Consider the following 12,735-nt stretch of genomic DNA (forward strand, 5'->3'; position numbering starts at 1 on the left):
CCTGTAATCCCAGCACTTTGGGAGGCCGAGGTGGGTGGATCACGAGGTCAGGAGATCAAGACCATCCTGGCTAACATGATGAAACCCCGTCTCTACTAAAAATACAAAAAAAAAATTAGCCGGGTGTGGTGGTGGGCATCTGTAGTCCCAGCTAGTTGGGAGGCTGAGGCAGGAGAATGGCATGAACCCAGGAGGCAGAGCTTGCAGTGAGCTGAGATCGTGCCACTACACTCCAGCCTGGGTGACAGAGCGAGACTCAGTCTCAAAAAAATATACATAAATAAAAAAAAATTTTTTTTAAAGTTTGTTTGAATTGGGGATGCAGAGTTAAGATCCGTATACTGTGACTGTTCAAATGCCTCTTAAATCTCTTTTATTCTATAGAGTTTTGGGGGGAATTTTTGTTGAACAAACTGGGTTGCTAGCCCCATAATGCTGGATTTTGCCAATTCCATCCCACTGTGTTGTTTAACAACGTTCCTCCATGCTTTATATTTCCAATAAATTGTCTGTTAGAAACAGAGGTTTAATTAGATTTTGATGTTTTTTATTTTTATTTTTGCCAAACCATTTACAAGTAGATATTCATGTTTCACCACTTTTAACACATTTCAAAGAAAAGAAAACCAATTTGAATATAAAATAGCTTAAACATTTTTTTTTCCCTGAAAAGAAACACTTTCCTTAGTGTCTTTGCTGTTTAGTGTACAGTAACTAAAGTATAAGATTTGGTGGTTAGTGTAAATTTAAAATTACAATTAAACCAAATATTTTGAAGCACTGAGGAATCTTTAAAAACATACTCTTTCAAATGTCTTTCCTATCATAAAGCATATGCTTATACTAAATTCCTAGTATCCTGGTCCCCCTGTCTTTCAATCCCTTTATCATAATTAAAAATATTTACCATTTATTACATAATACATCTGTTGTCAGCAAGTTCTTCTCAAGGCTGTCAAATACAACTCACCTTTAGAATGAGGTTGTTCCTGCCAAATGTTCTCCGCAAGTGAAGTTTCTCTGTGAAGAAACTTGTTTTAAATCATGTGCTCAATACCCACAGAAAGAACTGTTTAATTTTTAAAAGTCCAAGAGGCATTTCCATTAAATATAATATTTATTCCAAGATAAATTATTACTGTCAATCCAAATTCTCTTAAAGAAGATGGAAGCTTTGGTTATCAAAAATGTTGCAGAAATATATTTGATAATAGATGTCAAGTTGCATTAATAGTATAAGCAGATTACAAAATGGTAAGCTGCCATTTTTATAAAACAAAACAAAAATACAACACAAAAGAAGAGAACAGAACAGTGTTAATGGTAGTCATCTCTTAGTGGTAGAAATGGGTGATTTTGTTTTTTAAAAACATTATATGTATTTGTTTCTATAAGAAACATGTTTCTTCAGTGGAAAATAGTCAATGCTCCGTCCTCCCTCATCAGCATCAAAGCTTATGTTGTGACAGAGACTTATAAAAACGATGTCTCGATACTGTAAAAGTCAAAGAGACTTCAAGGCACTAGAGAGTCAAAGGTTGGTTCTAAATGCCCTCCTATACGCATTGTCCCTTCCACCAATGTAGTCTTACCTGGCACAAGAGTTTACTTGACAAACAGAACTGGATAGAGTCATTCCTGGTATTTTCTGAGACTCAGAAGCAATTTGCAGTTTAGTTGTTTCCTTTGTAGGCATCGTCTCTTCTTGCTGTTTGCATTAAATAAACAAAATCAATGTCCCTCCCATCCAGAAAATGCTATTTTCTAGCTCCAACATTAGCTTTACTGTACTCTTTCCCTAGACATCCACTAACAGTACAAAATGAGTATACCACAAAAGTCATTTCCAATGATTTTTATTCCTACTCTAAACCGGTACTGTTGTACTCAACTGAGCAGTGCCAGGCAAATACTAAACTTTTTAGGCAATCTCATTTTAATGGAACATAGCTAGAATAAAAAGCTTAAGCCAGAATTAACAACATAATGACTTGGAGTATAACTAAGAAGTCAATAAACTGCACCACTTATTTCACATGCCACAAATTCCATTTGAAGTCACCTGTTAAATTACTTTCCCGCTCAACTTTCCTGCTACTAACAGCTAAGAAACTACCAGAAACTCTAAGTGGGGGTTGGGAGGACTTTAACCTTCTATATTTTTATAATGTTTAAGTTTGTTTCAATAAATTTTAGTTTTGTGTATTGAAAAAAGAAAAATTACCTGAACACCTGTTCTTTCTTGCTGAGTAGTTTGGATTTCTTTTAGCTTCTTCTCCATCTCTTCAATCTGTTTCTGCATTTCTGCTCTCTTCTCTGCACTGGTCAATAGCTCGGCTAGAAACAGTAAAGTTGCTTGAGGTATTATTCCTCATAGTAACTCATTCTGTCAAAAACTGCCTTTGGAGCTCATCTCCTCAACATATATGTTACTAATACAGATGAAAATGATTTAAGTGGACCAAGGTCCTCAACTTGTGGTCTAGGCCTCTATTCTTTTCTTTATCCATTCAATAAAAAAATAGAATACCTTTGAACAACACAGGTTTCTACTAAAAGGAAAAACACATTGAATACCTACTATGTGCCAAGCACAACTCTGAGTACTTAGGTTTCAGTGGTACATACTACAAAGTCCTTGGTTATGTGATGCTAACATTCAAATCTGGGGGAAACACACACACAAGAAAATCAGTTTAGGAAAAAGAATAAAATAGGTGACATGAGAATGTTTGACTGGGTAGGGAGATGGAGGCCAAGGGAGGGCTACTTAAGACCAGTGATCAGGGAAGATCATTCTGATAAAGTGACATTATTAAGCTGTAACTTAAATGTTAAGGGGCCAAAGTTCTGGGGAAAGATTCTAGGCTAACAAACTGGGTGGCACAAAGGCCCTAATGCAGGAAAAGACCACTGTGTCTAAGAATCCAAAGGAAGTCCAGTGTAGTTGCAGCAGAGTAAGAGGGTGAATAGAAAAAGATGGGGTTGGAGAGGTAGGCAAAGGCTAAGCCACATGGAGTTTTGTTTGTTTTTGGAGATGAGGTCTTGCTATATTGCCCAGGCTGGTCTCAAACTTGTGGGCTCAATCCTTCTGCCTCACCCTCCTGAGTAGCTGGGACTACAGGCGCATGCTACCATGCTTGGCCATGCAGGGTTTTGCAGGTTAGGGTAAAGAGGCATAGATAGTGAGCCATGTGCTTATTAGTCAATTAATGAATGATGGGGTGTGACTGAAAAGTCTGAGGTGAGTACACTAAGGAGGCTCAGGAGATAGAAAAGAATTAGAGGACAGAAATCTGAAAGAAGCTAGAGTTTTTGAAAGAAGAGGGAAAGAATGATTTGGAAGTGCAACGCAAAGAAAAAACAACCTTTGTGTAGGCCCCGAGTGTGGCTTCCTCTTTTCTTGTATTCTTCCCCGAGAGTAAGTAGTTAGCAAGTCTTTGAAGCCAGTTTTTGACAGTAACTAGAAACTGCATTTATTGAAATGAGGATTTATATAAGGGTACAAACTTATACACAGATGGGAATTTATACAAGTTCATGAAATAGATTCAGAGACCAGCTTAGAAATGAGTATTAAGGTCTGCATGGTGGCTCATGCCTATAATCCCAGCACTTTGAAAGGCCAAGGTGGGAAGGATAGCTTGAGCCCAGGAGTTTGAGACCAGCCTGGGCAACACAGGGAGACCCCATCTCTCTATTTAAAACAAAACAAAACAAAACATAATAGAAATGAGTACTAAAAAATTCTCAGAGGTCAATGCCTTCTTATTCCTAATTAAATCCCATCTAATCTAGAGTAGGTCCTTCTTTGGCTAGTTGAAAACAAAATGTACCTTTTCTTTTTCCCATAGAGATGAGAATTCACCATGTTGCCCAGGCTGGTCTTTTTTTCCCCAAAGTGCTGGGATTACAGGTGTGAGCCACTGTACCTGGCCCTAAAATGGACTTTCATTTTCCTTCTATATATCTGGTACAGACTAAGCTTTTCCCTTAGGAAGCAGTTTTTATCTAGATACCTAGTTCCTTTTCTGGTTCATATTTGGCCACCCTCCTAGCCTATTTCTTTGCTGGAGTGGTTCTCCTTTTTTAAAAGCCTTACTCAACACCTTGCTTTGCAACCATCCCTCTCTCCTACCTAGACACACAAGTTCCATTTGAACCCAGAGCACTTCTGACAATCTTGGATGACACTAATTAGTGTAACAAATGAAGGCAATTCCAAACTTACTAACAGTCTGCTTTACCAAAGTTTGCTTCCAGGTTGTCACCTGGAACTCAGAAAAGATTGCTCCTCAAAGTATAAGTGATGGTTAAGTTTCCCAGCTAACCCCACAAACACCACATCCTGTTAAGAGAGCTGAGCTATATTAGTAGGTTATTCTGGATATGCATGTATAAAAGAAACATTACTTTTTCCTTACAGATCCTAATAAAAAATGTCTAAATGGAAGTGGACCCTCCCATACCTCATTTTCTGTACCCTTCTTTATTCTCCTTCACCTTCTCATGCCTTAAGCCCCATATGCCTTACTTCCCTACTTCCCAGCCCATTCTGCCCTACCTCTTGCCTTCAAGTACTCCAGACTCCAGAATCAGAACTGCTTCCTGTTTCCCAAAAATTCCCCATATCTCAATTTTTAAACCTTTGCCTTTAATTTAGAAATATAATGTCTTTAAAAAACAATATGAATATCTATAATCTAAATCATTGCAGTATGACCTAGTATGTTAATCTAAATAAGCCCTTGGAGAAATCTCAGACAAAGTATCAAAGGTAAAGTGAAATATTTCAAGCAATAACATTAGGAAAACTACTTAATAGGGATGCATGGAATGCACATATATGCATATCAGGGATCATAGCTGCTTGCTTATTGTATTGGGGAATATAAATTGTTCACACAGTTTATAACTTCTTCCTTTACTTCTAAACATACTCAGTGCCCCCACACCCCAGGCAGTTTTCATGGAAGGCATAAATGGGAGTTTGGCTGATACACAGAAATAGTACAACCATAGAAGGCAGCAATGGGATTTTGGCTGATGCATAGAAAGAAACAGTACAACCACAGAAACATCACACAAAGGTAAACTATAAGGTTAGTTTTCTTCAGACTTAATAGATCAGCTCAACCTTCACACAACTAAGTTAAGTCCTTTTCACAAACTTGAATTACACATACCTTCCCTTTGCTCTTTTAATTTCTTCCGGAAAACTTCAGCCCGAATTTCTTCAAAGGAGAATTCCCCCACTCCTGCATAAATCTTCTCCTTACAATACATCATCTTCTCTTTCTTCTCCTCAGATGCTTGCTGATGGCTCTGAACCCTTTGTAGAGGATCTCCTTCTTCCTTTCCAGGCTTTCTGGTGCTTAGGATGTGGTTTATACTAGGTTCAATTTTACATGGTGTCCTAAAGAAGCAAAATTACTATTATTCATATGGATCAAAATGAAAAAAATCAGTAAGATTGATAAAAGAAGCTAAAAATAATTTACAAGGGCCATCAATAATTATGTTCTGCAAATCTGGAGGCCTTACATTACCTGACTTCAAACTATACTGTAAGGCCATAGTCACCAAAACAGCATAATACTGGTGTAAAAACAGGCATATAGACCAATGGAACAGAATAGAGAGCCCAGAAATAAAGCCAAATACTCACAGTCAACTGATCTTTGACAAAGCAAACAAAAGCGTAAAGTGGGGAAAGATACTCTGTTCAACAAATGGTGCTGGGATAATTGGCAAGTCACATGTAGGAGAATGAAACTAGATCCTCCTCTCTCACCTTATACAAAAAATCAACTCAAGGTGGATCAAAGACTTAATTAAATCTAAGATCTGAAACCATAAAAATTCTAGATGATAACATTGGAAAAACCCTCCTAGACATTGGCTTAGGTAAAGACTTCATGACCAAGAACCCAAAAGCAAACACAACAAAAACAAAGATAATTAGATGGGACTAAACTAAACTAAAAAGCTTCTGCACAACAAAAGGAATAATCAGCAGAGTAAACAGACAACCCACAGAGTGGGAGAAAATCTTCACAATCTATGCATCTGACAAAGGACTAATATCCAGAATCTACAAGGAACTCAAACAAATCAGCAAGAAAAAAACAAACAATCCCATCAAAAAGTGGGCTAAGGACATGAATAGACAATTTTCAAAAGATATACAAATGGCCAACGAGCATATGAAAAAATGTTCGGTATCACTAATTATCAGGGAAATGCAAATCAAAACCACAATGCGATACCCCCTTACTCCTGTGAGAATGGCCATAATAAAAAAATCAAAAAATAATAGATACCGGCATGGATGTGGTGAAACGGGAACACGTTTACACTGTTCGGAGGAATGTAAACTCGTACAACCACTATGGAAAACAGTGTGGAGATTCCTTAAGGAACTAAAAGTAGATCCACCATTTGATCCAGCAATCCCACTCCTGGGTATCTACCCAGAGGAAAAGAAGTCATTATATGAAAAAGATACTTGCACATGCATGTTTTAGCAACATAATTCACAACTGCAAAAATATGGAACCAGCCCAAATGCCCATCAATCAATGCGTGGATAAAGAAAATGTGGTATATATCTACCATGAAATACTACTCAGCCACAAAAAGGAACAAAATAATGGCATTTGAAGCAACCTGGATGGAATTGGAGACTATTATTCTAAGTGACATAACTGAGGAATGGAAAACCAAACATCGTATGTTCTCACTTAAAAGTGGGAGCTAAGCTATAAGGACGCAAAGGCATAAAAATGATACAATGGACTTTGGGGATTTGGGGGAAAGGATGGGGGGAGTAAGGGTTAAAAGACTACACATCAGGTACAGTGTACACTGCTTGGGTGACCGGTGCACCAAAATTTCAGAAATTACCACTAAGTAACTTATTTGTGTAACCAAATACCACCTGTTCCCCAAAATCTATTGAAATTAAAAAAAAGGGAAAATAAAATTATGTTCTGAGTACCATCTCTGCCATGATAAGGAAGGAAATTAGCCATAAGTGGGATAATCAAGTAGCTTATCTTACTTATAGGTGAAAACAAATCTTAATACCATATCCTAATCATAACCAGTACATAAAAAGAAGTTAACTTATGCAATACAATCCATTTTTCATGGTTTAGTATCCAAAAGAATTAGAGTTAAGAATATAGCATTAGGAACCTAATAATATTAAGTCCAAGGTACTCAGGTGAGGGGGAAGAATCAGAGTGGCAGCATAGATTTTAAAAGAATGAAGTATAAGATACTTCAACCATGATACAGCAGATATTTTCAAACCTGTGGGTCAGAATAACTTATATACCTTTTATTTTCTTATATACCTTTGTACAACTAAAGATACCGGTCCTTCCCAGACTCAGTGAATCAAAAACTGTAATGGTAGGGTCCAAGCATTTACATGCTTAAAAAGTTTCCCCAACTTGCTCAACCTGCTAGAGGACATCTATGAAAAACCCACACTAACATCATACTTCATGGTAAAAGGCCAGATGCTCTCCTCCTAAGATCAGGAACAAGACAAGGATGTCCACTCTTGTCACTTCTATACAACATTGTACTAGAAGTTCTAGCCAAGGCTATTAGGCAAGAGAAACAAATAAAAGGAGTCCAGATGGGAAAGGAAGAAGCAAAACTATCTCTTTTTGCAGAAGATATGGTCTTAGATAACAAACGAGTTCATCAAAGTCAAAGAATACAAGATCAGTATACAAAATCATCAACCTATTTTATCCATTTGCAATGAACAATCTGAAAATAAAATTAATCTCATCTCAATGCAGCATGTAAAAAAAGGGAAGAAAATGAAATTAAGAAAACAATTCTATTTACTATAGCTTCAAAAATAGTAAAATACTTCACAATAAATTTAAAATAAGGAAGTGAGAGAAGACATACAGATGGAAGTTGGACACAGTGGCCTGTAATTCCAGCACTTCGGGAGGCTGGGGCAGGAGGATCACTTGAGGCCAGGAGTTCAAGACCAGCCTGGGCAATACAGTCAGACCCTGTTTTTTTTTTTTTTAGACAGAATCTTGCTCTTGTCACCCAGGCTGGAGTGCAATGGCACGATCGCAGCTCACTGCAACCTCCGCCTCTCAGGTTCAAGCGATTCTCCTGCCTCCGCCTCCCGAGTAGCTGGGATTACAGGCACCTGCCACCAGGCCCAGCTAATTTTTGTATTTTTAGTAGAGATGGGTTTTGCCATGCTGGCGAACTCCTGACCCCATGATCCACATGCCTCACCTTCCAAAGTACTGGGATTACAGGCATGAGCCACCATGGCTGGCTGAGACCCTGTCTTTAAAAAAAAGTAGCCAGGCGTGGTGGCATGCACCTGTAGTCCGAACTACCAGGGTGGATAAGGCAGGACGATTGCTTGAGCCTAGCCTGGGCAACAGAGTGAGACACTGTCTCTAAGGGAAAAAAAAAATGGTAATAAGCATATGAAAAAAAAAGATGGTAATAAGCATATGAAAAGATGCTTCCCAGATGTCATTAAGGAATTGCAAATTAAAACAATAAGATACTGCTGCACACCTATTAGAATGGTTAAAATCTAAGATATTGACAACACTGAATGCTGCCAAGGATGTGGAACAATAGAAGCTCTCACTGATTGGTGATAGGAATGCAAAAACAGTATAGCTACTTTGAAAAATAACTTGGCACTTTCCTACAAAGCTAAAATTAGTCTTATTATACAATCCAGCCAAATGAGTTGAAAACTTATGTCTGCACCAAAACCTAGCTGGGTGTGGTGACTCATGCCTGTAATCCCAGTGCTTTGGGAGGCTGAGGCAGGAAGATCACTTGATCCCAGGAGTTCAAGACCAGGCTGGGCAACACAGTGAGACCCCATTAAAAAAAAAAAAAATAAGCCAGCCATGGTGGCATGCACCTGTAGCCCCAGCTACTAGGGAGGATGAGGTGGGAGGATCACTTGAGTCCAGGAGTCAGGACTGCAGTGAGCCAGGATCATGCTACTGTACTCCAGCGTAGGTAAAAGAACAAGACTATTTAAAACAAACAAACCAACCAACCCACACATGAATGTCTACAGCAACCTTATTCATAATTGCTAAAACTTGTAAGTCACCAAAATGACCTCCTGTGGGCAAATGGATAAACAAATCGTGGCATATCTATACAATGGAATATCATTCAGCACTATAAATGAGGTATTGTGCCAGAAGAAGACGCAGAGGAACCTTATTGTTAAGTGGAAGGAGCCAGATTGAAAAGGCTATATATACTATGATTCCAGCTACATGACTTTCTGGGAAGGGCAGAACTATAAAGACAGTGAGAAGATCAATAGTTACAGGGGATTTTGGGAGAGAGAGAAAGGGATGAACAAATGAAGCACAGGGGATTTCTGGGACAATGAAACTATTCTGAATGACACCGTAATGATGGATATATAATATTATGTATTTGTTAAAACCCACAGAACTGTAGAACACATTAGAGTGAATCCTAATGTAAACAAAGAACTTTAACCAATATTAATGTATCAATATTAGTTCATCAGTTATAACAAATATACCATACTCATGCATGATGTTAGTAATAGGAAAAACTGTGCACAGGGTTGAGGGGTGGGGAGGGAGTATGTGGGAACTCTCTGTACTTTCTACTCCATTTTTCTGCAAACCTAACACTGCCCTAAAAAATAAAGTCTATTGATTAAAGAAAAAGATGTGCAAAACTTGTATTCTGAAACCTACAAAACACTGAAAGAATTTAAAGATATATATAACTGGAAAGACATCCCATGTTCATGGACCAGAAGACTTAATATTTTTAAGATGTCAATATTCATTAAATTAACCTACAGATTCAACAGAATTCCTATCAAAATTCCAGCTGGCTTTTCTGCAGAAATTGACAGGCTAATCTTAAAATGTATAAGGAATTACAAGGGAATCAGAATAGTCAAAACAATCTTTAAAAAGAGGAACAAAGTTGGATTCATCCTTCTCAATTTCAAAAGTTACTACAAATCTGCAGTAATCGAGATTGTGTAGGGGAAAAAAAAGATTGTGTGGTATTGACATAAGGATAGACAAATAGATCAATGGAATAGAATTAAGAGTCTAGAAATAAATTCATACATTTTGGTCAACTGATATTTCAACAAGAGTGCCAAGACCACTCAATGGCAAAAGAGTAGTCTTCAACAAGTGGTGCTGGGACCACTGGATATGCACATGAAGAAAAATGAATTTGGACTCCTTCCTTATACCATACACAAAAATTAGCTAAGAATGGATCACAGACCTAAATATAAGAGCTAAAACTATAAAACTCCTAGAAGAAAATGTATAGAAGCAAATCTTCGTGACTTTGGATTAGTCAGAGCCTTCTTAGATATGACACTGAAAGCTCAGGGACAAAATTTTAAAAAACAGATAAATTGCATTTCATTAAAATTTTAAATAACTTTTGGTCTTCAAAAGAGATCATTGAGAAAATAAAATGACAACCCAGAATGGGAGAAAATATTTGCAAATCATATATCTGATAAGAAGTTGTATCTAGAATACATAAAGGACTCTTAAACTCAACAATAAAAAACCAAATAGAGTAGTTTCCCCTTACTCATGGTTTCACTTTCAGCAGTTTCAGTTATCTATGGTCAATGGTGGTCCAAAAATATTAAGTGAAAAATTCCAGAAATAATTCTTCAGTTTTAAATTACAAGTCATTCTGGCCAGGTGCAGTAGCTCATGCCTGTAATCCCAGCATTTTGGGATGCTGAGTCGGGTGGATCACTTGAGCCCAAGAGTTCAAGACCAGCCTGGGCAATACGGCGAAACCCCGTCTCTACTAAAAACACAAAAATTACCTGGGTGTGATGGCACAAGCCTGTAATCTCAGCTACTTGGGAGGCTGAGGCACAAGAATCAGTTGATCCCAGGAGGCTGAGGTTGCAGTGAGCCACAATGGCACCACTGCACTCCAGCCTGGGCAACAGAGTGAGACTCGCTCTCAAAAAAAAAAAAATTACAAGGCGTTCTGACTATCCTGATGAAATCCCATATATTCCCATTTTGTTCCACCTAGGATGTGAATCATCCTTTTGTTCAGCATCCACATATTAGTCACTTAGCAGCTGACTCTTATCAGATCAGCTGTCCCAGTATTGCAGTTCTTGTGTTCAAGTAACCCTTATTATACTTAATAATGGCCTCAAAGCACAAGAGTATTGATGCTAGTGATTTGGATATGCCAAAGGTGAAAGTTCTTAACTTTTATTTTATTATTTTATTTTTAGAGACAGGACCTGAATCTGTTGCCTAGGCTGGAGTACAGTGCTGTGACCCTGGCTCACTGCAGCTGTGGACTCCTGGGCACAAACAATCCTCCCACCTCAGCCTCCATAGTAACGGAAACCATAGGCATGTGCCACTATGCCCAGCCAGTTTATTTTTATTTTTAGTAGAGATGGGGTCTCACTATATTGCTCAGGCTGGTCTTAAACTCCTGGTCTCAAGCAATCCTCCTGCCCCAGCCTCCCAAAGCCAAAGTGCTGAGATTACAGGCATCAGCCACCACGCCCAGCCTCAACTTTCACTAAAAAAAAAATAAAAAAATAAAAATAAATCACATGCTGAAGTTGATAAGATTTACAGTAAGAATTAATCTTCTAAAGAGGAAAAAAAGTTAGTTTTGCTGTCATACCTCAAACTGCAAAAGTTATGGCCACGGTGCATGTGTAAGATAAAACATAGTATATAAATGGTTTGGTACTATCAAGTTTCGGGCATCCACTGGAGTCTTGGAACATATCCCCTACAGATAAGGAGGGACTACTGTAATCCAAAGGAAAAATAGGCCAAGGATTTAAACAGTCATTTCTCCAAAGAAGATATACAAAAGGCCAATAAACCTATGAAAATAGGCTCGACATCATTAGTCACTAGGAAAATGCAAATCAAAACCAGCGAAATCACTTCACATCTCTGTTAGAATGACAATAACCACAAAAGCATAATAACAAGTGTTGGGAAGGAATTGGAGTACTCGTACATTAGGGGAATGTGAGAAGGTAAAATGGTGCAGCTTCTTTGGAAAACAATTTGACAGTTCCTCAAAATATTAAACATGGAGTTATCACATGATCCAGCAATTCCTCTCCTAGGTATACAGCCAAGAAAAATGAAAACACATGTCCACACAAAAATGTATACACAGTATTCACAGCAGTATTATCCATAATAGCCAAAAAATGAAAACACTTAAAATTTGTATCAACTGATGAATGGTTAAATAAAATGTTGTGGAACCACACAACGAAATATTACTTGGCAATAAAAAATAATGAAGTACTGATACATGTCACAACATGGATGAACCTTGAAAACATTACCCTAAGTGAAAGAAACCAGTTAGAAAAGACCATACACTGCCCGGACACAGTGGCTCATGCAGCAGTCTGGGAAGCAGTCTGGGAAGCCGAGGTGGGTGGACCACTTGAGGTCAGGAGTTTGAGACCAGCCTGGCCAACGTGGTGAAAGCCCGTCTTTACTGAAAATACAAAAGTTAGCCAGGAGTGGTGGCACATGCCTGTAGTCCCAGATACTCAGGAGGCTGAGACAGGAGAAATGCTTGAACTGGAGAGGTGAAGGTTGCAGTGAGCAGAGATTGCACCAATTTACTCCAGCCTGGGCGACAGAGCAAGACTCTGTCTAA

The 12,735-nt window shown here is 38.2% G+C and overlaps 1 protein-coding gene across 1 annotated transcript in view; it reads right to left on the bottom strand.

The window, feature by feature from the left end:
- BUB1B (BUB1 mitotic checkpoint serine/threonine kinase B) overlaps positions 1–12,735 on the bottom strand; it is a 65,659-nt gene that overhangs the window by 24,609 nt on the left and 28,315 nt on the right. The window contains exons 9-12 of the mRNA XM_003266722.2: positions 5,187–5,416; positions 2,225–2,337; positions 1,593–1,708; positions 971–1,020 (exon numbers count right to left, since the gene is read on the bottom strand). Coding sequence (XP_003266770.1) covers positions 971–1,020; positions 1,593–1,708; positions 2,225–2,337; positions 5,187–5,416 — 509 coding nt within the window. The remainder of the gene's footprint in view (positions 1–970; positions 1,021–1,592; positions 1,709–2,224; positions 2,338–5,186; positions 5,417–12,735) is intronic.

The sequence above is a fragment of the Nomascus leucogenys genome, chromosome 6 (genome assembly GCF_006542625.1).
Source record: "Nomascus leucogenys isolate Asia chromosome 6, Asia_NLE_v1, whole genome shotgun sequence".
Lineage (NCBI taxonomy): Eukaryota > Metazoa > Chordata > Mammalia > Primates > Hylobatidae > Nomascus > Nomascus leucogenys.